The following is a 12,427-nucleotide window of genomic DNA, read 5'->3' on the forward strand; positions in this document are numbered from 1 at the left end:
ACATTGTTGAAACCAGGAGGCTGACACTGGTACAGTACAATGACCTCGACGGGAGCTGGACACCTTATGGACACTACCACGTTGTGTGTGCACCCGTGCATGTGTGTGTGTGGGGGTCTGTGCCATGTTCTCACCGGCAGAGATGTGTGTAACCACCACCACAATGCTCCATCTCCGGGGGGTGATTCATTCATGTGACCCCTTTATGGTCACCCCCCACACACACACACACACACGCATCCTGTAGTAACCTCTCTCCATTCGAGCTGAATCTTTTGGCTGAAATTTCCCCCTGATGCAGCAGCTCTAGTGGTCTGGACAACCTCTCTCCTCCCCTTACTTCCTGCCCTGAGAGCAGCCAGGAGGTCACAGCCACCTGGGGGATCCGCGAGGTGTCTGATGAGTGAGGCTTGGGATGGGAGAGAGGGAAATGGATGGGGGTAGGGGGTGGTCAGGAACAGAGGCCTGAAGTCCTGGAGAATCCGGAGAATAAAGGGGAAGAGCGAGGGGGTCCTGATGGGGACAGAGAGATGGGGTTAAACCTCTCTGGAGCCCTGTTCGACTTCTACCATTTCCTATCTGAGTGGCCCTGCGCTGGTTGCTTCACCTCTCTGAACCTCAGTTTTCCTACCTGTAAAATGGGGACCATACCTGTAAAACGTTTATGTAGAGATGAAGCTGGGCGGATGTTTGTTGCTCTCCTTCCGGGCGCTAAGGATCAGGGGTGGATGGAAGATCTGCCGCCCCCGTCCCACTCAGCCCTTCCGTCTACCCCGCAGCTCAGAGCCCGACGGTAGCCGAGACCCTCCATCCCGCCTTCTCCGGAGTCCAGCAGTACACAGGTACGCGGGCAGTCCGGCCCACTCTCGGGCGTGGCCCCGCCCCTCTGCCCCGCCTTTCTTCCTGTCTGGCCCCGCCCCCTGGCAGCACCCCAGTTCTGGCCCCGCCTCCCAGGGGCCGCCCTTTCGTTTGGCCTTCTCTCTTGTACCTAGCCACGCCTCCTACTTCTGGCCCTGTCCTTTCCCAGGTTTTGGCCCCACCCCTCTCGGCCCTCGCAGCGTCTGGTCCCGCCCCTCAAATCCTGTCCCGAGTCCTCCAGGGCCCTGCCCTCAGCCTTGGCCCTGCCCCTCACACTCTGGTCCCACCCACTCTGATCTTGTGCGGCCTTGGCCCCTCCTTCAGGCCCGCCCTCGGCTGTGGTCACTCCCCCTCCCTCATTCCAGACGTTGGCCCCACCCCCTCGAGCCATGGCTCCGCCTCACTCTTCCCTGTGCCTTGGCCCCTCCCCTAGGCCCGCCCTCCGCCGCGGGCACGCCCCGCCTCCCTCCCAAGACCAACGTGGCCCCGCCCCCGCCCTCCCCGCGCCGCCCACCGGCCTCACACCCGCCTCCGCCCTGTCTCGCTCCCGGTCTCCGCAGCCATGTACCCCACCGCGGCCATCACGCCCATCGCGCACAGCGTCCCCCAGCCGCCGCCCCTCCTGCAGCAGCAGCAGCGAGAAGGTGAGGGGGCCGCGACCTCCCCTGGGCGCCAGCCCCGCCCTCTGACCGCCCCCTCGACCTCCAGGACCCCTGGCCTGGTCTGGCGTGGCGCGGGACCTCGGGGAACCGCGGCCAAGAGCACGGCCTGCGGGACAGACCTGGGTTCGAGTTCTGACGCGGCCCCTGGGTGCTCTGGGGGAACCTCATCACCCTCTCGGAGCCTCGGCTCGCTCCTCTGGAAAGTTGGAACCATAGGACTAGCGGGCCTAGGGGTGACCCAGCCACCACCAGCCACCCTTCCCAGGACTGGACAAGCCTCTGAATTTTGGGGAAGGACGCTCATCTTGAGGTCGGGCGCGGGCGGCGGGTGGTGGTGGGATATCTCGGGTGAACTGAGGCTCCCCAGTAAAGCGGAAGGAGGAAGGAGTTAGATTCTGGGGTCGGACAGACCAGGATTCAGGTCCACCCAGTTGTGGCTGTGCATGGTAAGGAAAGCACTCACTGCCCGTGCCTCAGTTTCCTCCTCTGCAACAGGAGCGACCATCTGGGTCAAGAGGCGTCACTGGGAAGGAGGCAAGGCCGTTCCTGACGCACAGTGTGGCTCAGCACCAGGAAGGCCCTTTCCCTTGTCCATCCAGCTAGTAGGGGTCAGGGGGAGGTGACCCACTGGCCCCATGGCTGGGGAGCACTGTGGATGTCCTGGCCTGCAAACTGAATTCTTTGAGGTTCTGCTCCACTTGGCCCTTGCCCTTGACCCGTGGCAGGGGGCCACTGCCAGGAAACGAGCTGAGCTTTGGAGACAAACTCTAGGCTGAACGGTCCCCAGCTGGGCCAACCAGCCGCTACTCTGTCCTCCGTCAGATTTTATTCCTCTGGCGGCTCAGTGGGTAAAGTCACAGACGGCAGGCATGAGGATTTGACAGTGCTGGCAGCTCCAGTGCGACTTTCAGCGACCTCCCAACACCCCCTGCACCCCGTGACCCAGGGCGGGCCAGCACGGCCCAGCTGCCTCAGGTCACTGTTCTGTGGATGGCTCGGACCTGGGTGTCTCCCTGATCCCTGCTCCAACTTCCCTCCACCAGGGCTGAGGCGGTCAGAGCTAGGGCAGTGGTGATAAGCCCTGCTGTCACTCGCCATGAGCATTTTGGAGAGTCCCCACCTCGGGGAACAATGTACAAGACTCCCGCTCGCACCATTCTAGACCTTTGTCCGCGACACATCAAAGCAAAAGACAAGCTAGAGCCCTGATAAAAAATGGTAGACAGCGTCATGCCCACGGGCAGGTTAAAAAAATACGGTCAGGATGGCCCTTTATCCCGGCAAAGACCTCAAGCTTGCACGTGGACGTGGCATTGAAGGGAAGGGTGGCGGGTGTGGCTGCTGTCACGCGCAGGGAGAGACGTGTCTGAAGTCAGAGGGGGAGTCGCAACCCCACACGGGGATGCGCGTGGCTCAGACACACGTGGGGAGCCCAGGGAGTGGTCGGTGGTCCCGCTGTGTGCTGTGGGGAGTGTGTGCGCATGCGTTGTCTTCTCACGGGGTGCCCTCAGCTGGGTGCGGCTTTCCGCCTTCACCCCGTGTTTCTCGGAGATGGGATCGCGCTCTGGCGGCTGTAACGTTTGTGCGGCGGTCGAGATCACGCCGTCCACATCAGTCACGACGATCACGTTGCAACTCGCTTGCATTTTAAAAACAAGCGTTCTTGGGACTGTGGTCCTAACCAGGAGGAGAAGGGTTGGATGTCCGTGGGCAATCCCGGATCTTTATTTCCTGGGATGGAGAATACTCACTTCTGGACCGAGGGGGATTTTTGGTGGTTTGGGGGTTCGTGGTTTTGGGGGGCATGGGCGAAGGTCATCTGTTGGTTTGGGATGAGGGGCAGGTTTTGGTGACTGTTCATGGCTTCAGATAACGAAGGTTTTAAAATTTCATTGTTATTTGTAGCTGTTACGTAATCTCTCCATTGGGGATTCTTTGGGGAGGGGATGGTTTTGAGAGTTAGCTGTGCCTTTAAGAAGTTATTCTTGGTTGGTGTAGTATATCATGTTAAAATTCCCAGGTGGGCACGTGGAGGTGGGGCGGGGAGGGCTGCCTGGCGGGCTCAGTGGTGGACAACACAACTCTCCATCTCGGAGTTCTGAGTTGAAGCCCTACACTGGGCGTGGAGCCTACTTAAAAATAAATAAAAATGTAATAAAATTACCAGGTGGCTTGGGGACTACAGAATTTTTTTTATCTTAATTGAGGTTTTTTTTATGTGTGTCATCTGAGTCTTGAAAATTATTCAAGGCTTGGAGGATTATCCACGGTTTTGAAGACTATCTCGATATTTGGAGTTTGGGACCGGGGAATGACTTGTCTTATTCTGTGATCATCGGACTTGTAAGATATGAACATCGTATTTTAAAACCAGTTGTAGATTTACAGAATTAGTGCAGAGATATACAAAGTGTCCGCATACCCCACGTACAATGCATCCGCTGTCATAAATGGTCTGGCGTTTCCGGGTTTAGGGATTTCTTTCCGGGGTTTCCGGTTGTCTGGAATTTGGGGACTACCCAGGGTCTGGCATTGAGGGATTTATGTCAGTTTTGCGGGGAGGGACCATCTGAGTTTTGTAAATTATCTGGGGCATGAGGATAATCAGAGGTTCAGGGTACCCAAGTGTGGGATTAGAAAGGCCAGGGTAAGGGCGCCCTGCCTCCCCTCCCCCGCGCCGTCTCCACGCCCTGTGTCACGGGCGCCCTCCCCCAACAGCTGGAGATGCCAGAGGTGGGCTCCGGTCCCGCGCCCCTCCCCCCGGGGGGGGGTCCGCCTCCTCTCCTTGGGGGCTTTATGTCTTTCTCTCCCCTACCTGCAGGTCCCGAAGGCTGTAACCTGTTTATCTACCACCTCCCCCAGGAGTTTGGAGACACGGAGCTGACGCAGATGTTCCTGCCCTTCGGCAATATCATCTCCTCCAAGGTGTTTATGGATCGGGCCACCAACCAGAGCAAATGTTTTGGTGAGTACCTGCTTCGGGCACCCCTTCCTGCTGGCCAGCCCTGTCCCCCTGATCCGCGTGCTGCCAGGAACACGGACGTGGGAGGGCGTGGTTGGCGTGGTCAGCTAGGAGGCAGGTGTGGTCCAAGAGAATCACATTTAGAAGTTGCAGTGAGCACTTATTAAGCACCTGCTGTGTGCCAGGCATGCTGCTGGGTGCTGGTCAGGGCAGCAAAGGAAGCCAACAAAATTCCTGCCCTCCAAAGCTTGCAGTCTTGCCGCACTGCCCCACAGAATTTTCTCCACTGGCAGAGATGTTCTTCTTGCCTCTGCTGTCTGAGCTATGAGCACCGCGTGGCTGCCAGGCACCTCGAGAGGGGCAGTTCAACCGGCAGGATGTTTCTGATGGCCTGGGGGGAGCAGGGCACGATGGGGGTGGGGGAGATGGGGTAGAGAGACAGAGATAGAGAAAGAGATAAAAGTTTTAGTTTTAAGGAATCCAGATCTAAATGACCGCCCCTGGTCAGCGACTGCGGAGTTGAAAAACACAGGCTTACGGGTGGGAGGTGGAAATAAACAAGGCAGGGCGTCCGTCAGGGGGTTATGAATGGCGGGAAGAACACCGTCACCATCTGCTCCTAAGGACCCAGAAGCCAGTGTGTGGGACGTAATGTTTCAGCTGAGACTCAAACGTTGAGATTTCCCAGCCCCAGGATGTCTGGGGTACAGGGTTCCAGGGCAGAGGGAGCGACACATGCAAAGGTCCTGGGGCAGAGCTGTGCCTGGTGTGTTGGAGGGCCAGCCAGGAGGCCCTCGTGGCTGGAGCAGAGAGAGGGGGAAGGTGGGAGGAGGGAAGGCCAGGGAGGGGACGGGGCGGTCCTACAGGGCCTTGGCCTCCAAGTTCACACAGCAGCAAAGAGGCAGAACCCAGATCGGAACCAGTCCGTTTGACTCTGAAGTGTGGACTCGTAATCTCACTCTGTTGTATTCCAAAGGCCAAGTCTTGCCTATTTAGCCAGGGCGTTCCGTATATACTCAGTATCCAACCATGAAAGGGAAGAGCGGCCCCATTTTACCCCGGGAGGAAGGAGAGGCACAGGGCGGTCAAACAGCGCACTCGAGGTCACCTGGATCAGGGTCCTCTGCCGGTGCCCAGGCCCCTCCTCAGCATCCCACTTGCGGGACGAAGAAGGCGGCGTGTGGGGGAAAACCCACTCAATCCCTCTCAACAGTGAGGAGTCCTGTGCCTTCCCTGAGCCTCGGTTTCCTGATCAGTGTAGCGGGGGGACAGGTGTTAGGGCAGCTGGTAGACGTGAAGACCTTATGCCCCCCAGCTCCACCTTCCCCGCTGGCTCCCCAGTGGGCCTCTGCAGGACCGATCAACCCTGCCCCCACTCTCTCTCCACCTGACCCCCCACCCAGCCTCTCACCCAGAGCTCGGGGATCCCCACCTCAAATACTTGGGCATGCAGTCCCTCACCCCAAAGGGCTCCTGGCCCCTGTGGCCTCCACAGCCTCCCGGGAAGCCTGCTAAGACCGAGCGGTGAGGGGCAGGAGTGGGGCAGGGTGGCCCGGGGTGGCAGGGGCTGGTGGAAGGTTGAGGAGCGGCCGAGCAGGATGTTTCTGATGGCCTGTGGGGCGTGGGGCAGGGTTGCGGGGGATATGGGGGTAGAGAGACAGAGACAGAGACAGAGAACGAGATAACAGGCAGAGAGAGGAAGAGGGCGAGAAGAACAGAGAGAAGCGACACCAGGACACTCACGCAGAGACAGTCTCTGATCCACAGTCAAGATCCCAGATGGACAGCAGTGTCGGGAGGGCAGAGGGTCAGCATCCAGGGCCTGGAAGGAGGCAGGCAGCCAGGATGGGGAGGGAGGGAGAAAGTGGCCCTCATGGGACCCCCCCCCATGGGCCTCACCTGTTCCCTCCACCTGTGGGAAGTCTCAGCAGAGCAGACCCCGGGTAAGGAAGCAAGCACCCCATCCCCGGAGGCATGCAAGTCTAGAGGGTGTCAGAGCCAGGCGCCGGGCTGCTGTGCGTGCCCTGGTGCGCCCTCCTGCCTCCCCGGGCCCACTTGCCCCTGCGAGCGCACCCCCCCGCCCCCAGGACCCCGCGAGCCGGGATGCCGGGGCCGCAGCACTGCAGGAAGCGGAGGACGCCCGCGTTGCCCACCATGGCGGGTCCGCCCCGGTCTCCGCAGGCTTCGTGAGCTTTGACAACCCGGCCAGCGCACAGACCGCCATCCAGGCCATGAACGGCTTTCAGATTGGCATGAAGAGGCTCAAGGTGCAGCTGAAGCGGCCCAAAGACCCGGGACACCCCTACTGACCGCGCCCACAGCCGCCCGGAGGCTGCGGGCCTGGCCCAGGTGAGCCGCCAGGCGGCCCCACCCACCCCCACCCCCACCCCCACCCCGTTTTGGCCAAACACCCCCTCATTCTCTGAGCCCTCCCCAGCCCCCGGGGATGCTGCTGGAGGCCATGAGGGGTCCCCAGCTTGGGTCGCTGTGGACAGAGCTAGACTAGATCACCCCCATCCCCCCTTCGGTCAGGGCTGGGACGGAAGGTGGAACTAGGGTCCGGGGGTGGTTGGGGAATCCTTCCAGAAGAAGGCTTTGAAGGATGAATAGAAGTTCACTGAGAGGCCAGGTTTGGTCTGGGGTGGGGTGGGCTGTGGGGAGGGTATTCTGTCCTGACCTGTGAGTCTCGCAGCTGGGCTGGGGTCGTAACTCTTCTCTGGTTCCTGCTTTGTGGGCTGGTGAGAAAGCGGAATGTTTGCCCTGCTCACCAGCCTGCCCCCCCCCCCCCCGAAAAAGGTACCCCCAGACACACCCCCAAGAGTGGATTTTGCCATCAGAGAGAACAACTTTATCAACAACTAAACACCTTCTCTGGGGAAGGAACAGTGAGCCTAAGGGGCCAGTGGGGAAACGTAACTGACCGCAAGCCTTGACGAGCCTCATCCGTGGAATGGGTTCGTGGAAGTCGCCTCCCGAGACAGGGAGGATCCGCTTGGGGATGCGGTGTTTTCCCCACCAAGCCCAGGACCCGCCACCTGGAAAGCTCTTGACCATTCATTTCGGTTTTCTTTTCTCCATCATAAGCGCCGTGGTCATCAAAGCGCCGCGCCTGGGGTCTGGCGCCAAGTAGGTGCTCAGTTAGGGGCTGGGCATGCTTTTCCGACTGTCAAGTCAGCACCCCCAGATTCGCGGGTATCCGGTCACGGGATCAGGCGACTAATGCCCCCTGCACCTGAACGCTCCGGGACAGCAAGTCCTTACTGAGCACCTACTAAGCGCTAGGCGCTCTTCCCCGCGCTTGGGGCCACACCCCAGTGGTGAATGACCTGACACGGGGCGGGGCTTGGGGGGCGGAGCTGCCCCCGTGGAGCTTCAGTGGCAGCGAGGGGGCAGGGGAGACCAGAATAAACCCAACTCTTGGCCCCGGGTTGCGGGAGGAAATGGGCTCAGCGGCCCCACGTCCCTTCCCAGGCGGTTTGTTGGCCTCCGGATCTGGAAATGGACTCTCTGTGAAAGGACAGGGGCCCTTGGGTCCCCAGAAGCCAGCCTGGCCAGGGCAGGGGGTGTAGGTGGGAGGCGATGTCGTAGGCCCCCCATCACCCCACCCTAACGCCCCTCCCTTCTCCGCCAGGTGAGGGGCCTTCCCACCCCAGGAGGGCTTCCCGCTTCCAACCGATCCCGGACTTTTCCGTAAATTACAACCGAGTTTGGACACCAGCCCTCCCTGCCCTCTCCCGTCGCCCTTGCCCACCCCCCTTAATGTGAAACACTACAAAGGCCACATGGAGCGGGGAGGGGCTTTGTGATCTGCCCCAGTGCTGGGGGAGGGGGCTTCTGAGTTGGGGGCCAGGAGGTTCACTGCCCCCTCCTTGGTGGCTCCCCAAACTAAATCACAACTTTTCCTATATATATATATGCATATATATATAGAGCTATAGACAGTATATATATTTTTTGAGTATAGATCATGGGACCAAACTTTTCCGACTTCCTCCCATCCAAGAGATGGTGACCCTGGCCCGGTCACTCAGCAGGGACATAAGAAGGGCTGAGGATGACCGGGCCGCCCAGTGTCTCCCCATCTCCCGCTGTCATGTCAGACCAGGGCGCCGAGAAGCACTGGGAATCAGCTGCCAACGCGATACACCTCCAGGACTTTGGGCCCCTGCTGCCGACGGCTCTCGCAGGCCTTTGGGCTCAGCCAGCTCGAGGGTCCCTGGTCTTAGCTGCAGCTTCCGGACCCCCTAACCCCTCCCTCACCCCAGGGCCCTGCCTTCCCCGACGTAGGCACAAAAGAGACCCCCCCCACCTTCTCCACCCCCCCCACCCCCGTCATAGCCTTACTCATGTGACCAATAGCCCTTAGCTTTCCGTCAGGGGCAGACAGGGGCCGGGGCGCCCCCCCGCCCCTCCTGCCCCCTCCCAAGGGCAGGCAGCCACCCTCCCTGCCTTCGGATCACCAGCCTGGAGTTCACGATCTCATGACCAAGATTGCCAAGCGCGTTGGACAAGCCAACCTGCACCGTCCCAGCACCCCTTTACCAGAAATACCTCTACAGATAATTTTTTTTTTTAATTTTGGTCTTTCTGAGCAGATACAAAGAAGAAAAGAGAACAAAATGGGGAAAAAAAAAATCAGATGACTGGATTTTTGTTTCCTAGTCGGGGCGGGGAGGGAAGTCCTTTCGGGGCATCTCTGTATAGCTACTCAAACCGTGAAAACCCACTTTGAAGCACAGAGTCAAGTTCGTTGGACGTCATTGGGGCCTCTTGCCAAGTGAGGCGCCGAAGAACTTAATAAGCTCAAGAAAAAAAATTTGTAAAAAAAAAAAAAAAGCATTCCCTTTTGTTTCTACCAAAATGTGTTGACTGACCCAGAAAAAAACAAAAACAAAAAAAAACAAAAAAGAACACATTGCAAAAAAAAAAAAAAAAAAGAAAAGAAAAAAAAGTCTTAATGACCAACTTGTTTCGATATTCCAGAGTTTGATAATTGTTCCGAGACACTCTAGCGTGCCTGTGTCCCGTGCGTCTGCGTGCGCGTGCCCAGGGGCCACGAGGGGGCCTCGTGCGTGTCCCCGGCACCCGCCAAGCCCTCCGCCGGGCCTGCTTGGGAGTGCGTGTGGGTGTGCAGTGGCGTGTGTCCCTCTGGCCCATGTTTACTGGCTGTAAATACCATTTTTATACTCCACATCGAAGACCTGCGTGATTTGTACGATGTACTTTATTTCTGCTACGAGTAATTTCATGAAGTTTCAACTTGCAAACCGACTTTTGGAGACAAACCGCCACACACACACACACACACACACACACATACATACACATACACACACAGAAAAGGAATACAAGAAAGGGACTTAGAGGGAACTTTGGGTTGACTTGGTTTGGATTTCTGGCTGGAGAGGTCCTTGTCACTGTGGCGTGTTCAGGTGAGAAGCTGCAACCATCATTTCAATGTCCAAATGCCTCTCTTTGGTCTGGAGAAACTGAAAGTTTATTTAATAAAAGTTTTACTTGCTAAAGAACCGGGTCCTCCCTTATTCGCCGCCTCTCGTGGATAGAGCGTGTCTGGCCCCACTGAGTTGCCTGGGCAAGAGAAGAACCCGGATTTCAGGTTAGGGGATGCAGGAGGAGATATTCTGGGACTATTTCTACACCGAGACTCCCTCTGAGTCGTCCAGAAGCAGAGGCGATGGGACTTGTCCTTCTCCAGGAGAGCAGGTGCCTGTGGCGCTGGGTTCACTCGCTCATCCGTTCCCCAAACACCCACCCGCCTCCTCCTGTGTGCCCGGCCGCGGTGGCTCTCGGCTCTGCCCTCACGGAGGTGGCCCCCAGAGGAGAAAGACACTCTAAAAGATGCATTTTCTTTAATTCGAGGTAGAATTCACGGAACATGAAATTCCCCATTACACCATTTTAAAAGGTACAATCCAGAGGCATTAAATACATTTACAAGGTAGTGCAGACACCACGTGTGCTTAATTCCAGGACATTCAGACCCGCAAAAGCAACCCCGTCCCCATGAGCCCTCACCTCCGCCCCCCCCCCGCCCAGTCCCCACGAGCCCCTTCGTGTCCGTGGAGGAGCCTGGTCTGGACGTGTCACACGCGTGGACTCACACCCCGCGTGACCTCCTGTGTCTGGTTCCTTCCCTGCGCGTCGTGGGCTGGGGTTGCGACCCCCGCCCGGGGGCCTCACCCCTCGTTCGTGGCCGCGGGATGTGCGCGTGGGGGCATGGACTACGTTTTGTGTATGCATTCATCCATCCCCGCACATTTCGGGTGTCGCTACCTTTTGGCCATTGCAAAAGCGCGCCACTTTACTCAGGTGTGTTGTGTGAGCGCCTGCCTGCGTTTTCTGGGGCGGGGCGTGGGGGCGGGGCTGCCGGGCCGCCGATGGAGCCACCGCGTTCTCTGCACCCCCACCCATGCTGCCGACGCGGGACGGAGTCCCCCATTGGACCTGAAGTAGCTGAGGACCCAGCAGTGTCCCGAAGAGGTGAGGCCTGAAGGAGGTGACACTGGAGCGGTGACATGACTGTGGCTGAAAAAATGACACTGTGTGCAGCTCATGAGGGGGCCTTGAAGTTCTAAAAAAAAATTAGACCTGGGGCTGGAGACACTGGCCCCCTGAGCAGGGTCTGGCTGGGCGGGGCTCTGAATGGTGGGGACAGCCACGCCCATGCTGATACCAACCACTCATCCGGGAGCCACTTAATCCCCGGTGGGCCACTGGGGCACAGCCACATCTTTTAGTCTTATCAATAACTCATCCCATTTTGCGATTCAGGAAACTGAGGCCCAGAGACAGCAAGCACCTTGCTCCAGCACCTCAAGCAGAATGAGGCCAGTTGGGGTGGGAGCTGGAAAGCTGAGTCTGAGTCCGCCTGGAAGGGTTTTCTGGATGGAAGGAACAGCCTGGCCGAAGGCTCAGAGGCTGAGATGTTGTGGAGGTTGGATGGCCAGCTAAGACGCAGCACTGGCTGGAGAAGATGTAGGGTGTAGGCCCTACAGAGGTGTAGGGTCCTACAGAGGGCCTCTGGTGATTAAGCAACTACCAAGTGCCAGACCTTGTCCCCACTCTCCCAAGGCCCCAGGCAAGGAGGAAGGTGGGCAAAAACCCGGCCCTGCAGGAAAAAGTAGTTCCAAAGTGTGCTAAAAGTTGTAACCGCAATGAGGTTAACCAGTCTGGGCCATTATCTTAAGGACAATGAGAAGTCACAGGAGGGCTTTGAGCAGGGGACAGACATCATCAGACTGGCGTTGGAGAAGGACACCGGGGTGACCTCTGTGCTGCTGCTGGGATGCAGATCAGCACGCTGGAAGATAATGTGGCAGGGAAATATTCCTACCAAGCATTTATTAAGCACCTATGGTTTGCCATGCATTGTTTCAAGCCCGAGTCATACACGGACCGCATGTGGCTGTTGACAGTTAAATCAATCTACGAAATTATAAATTCACTTCCTTGGCCAAATGAACCCCCATTTCAGTGGCTCGAGAGCTTCACATCCACCACTGCACAAAGTTCCTGGGGACAGCATGGGGTGGGGCAGGGGTGCGGTGCGGTGTTTTTCTGCGACTCAACTCATGTAACCCACCACCACCCTCTTAGGGAGGTCCTGATGAGAGCCCCGCCCCGGTCTAGCAGTTACTACTAAACCGAGGCCCAGAGAGGCTAAGTGCCTGCCTGAGGCAGCTCCATAGGAAGGGAACTCTGGCCCTCTGGCTGGCTCTCACCTGCTTCCCTGTACTATGCAGTGGCTAAAAGTCAAATATATTAGACTGTAGTTCAAGCTATTATTTGTAATACTCCAAATGAAGTTTTTTAAAAAAGATTTTATTTATTTATTTGACAGACAGAGATCACAAGTAGGCAGAGAGGCAAGCAGAGAGAGAGGGGGAAGCAGGCTGCCCGCTGAGCAGAGAGCCCGATGTGGGGC

General features: G+C 57.9%; 1 protein-coding gene across 14 annotated transcripts in view; it reads left to right on the forward strand.

Annotated features, from left to right (window-relative positions):
* The window catches only part of CELF5 (CUGBP Elav-like family member 5), a 48,555-nt gene extending 38,738 nt beyond the window's left edge, over nucleotides 1–9,817 (forward strand). For 5 of the 14 annotated variants that reach the window (XM_032305892.1, XM_032305857.1, XM_032305934.1 and 2 more), the window contains 5 exons: nucleotides 780–842; nucleotides 1,419–1,502; nucleotides 4,342–4,485; nucleotides 6,664–6,831; nucleotides 8,114–9,817. In XM_032305892.1, the coding sequence (XP_032161783.1) occupies nucleotides 780–842; nucleotides 1,419–1,502; nucleotides 4,342–4,485; nucleotides 6,664–6,791 (419 nt within the window). In that variant the 3' untranslated portion in view covers nucleotides 6,792–6,831; nucleotides 8,114–9,817. Of the gene's footprint in view, nucleotides 1–779; nucleotides 843–1,418; nucleotides 1,503–4,341; nucleotides 4,486–6,663; nucleotides 6,832–7,278 lie in introns of those variants that run through there. The other 9 variants (XM_032305944.1, XM_032305896.1, XR_004277072.1 and 6 more) reach the window with 8 other exon arrangements.
* Nucleotides 9,818–12,427: the final 2,610 nt, after the last annotated feature.

This window comes from Mustela erminea, chromosome 1 (assembly GCF_009829155.1).
Source record: "Mustela erminea isolate mMusErm1 chromosome 1, mMusErm1.Pri, whole genome shotgun sequence".
NCBI lineage: Eukaryota > Metazoa > Chordata > Mammalia > Carnivora > Mustelidae > Mustela > Mustela erminea.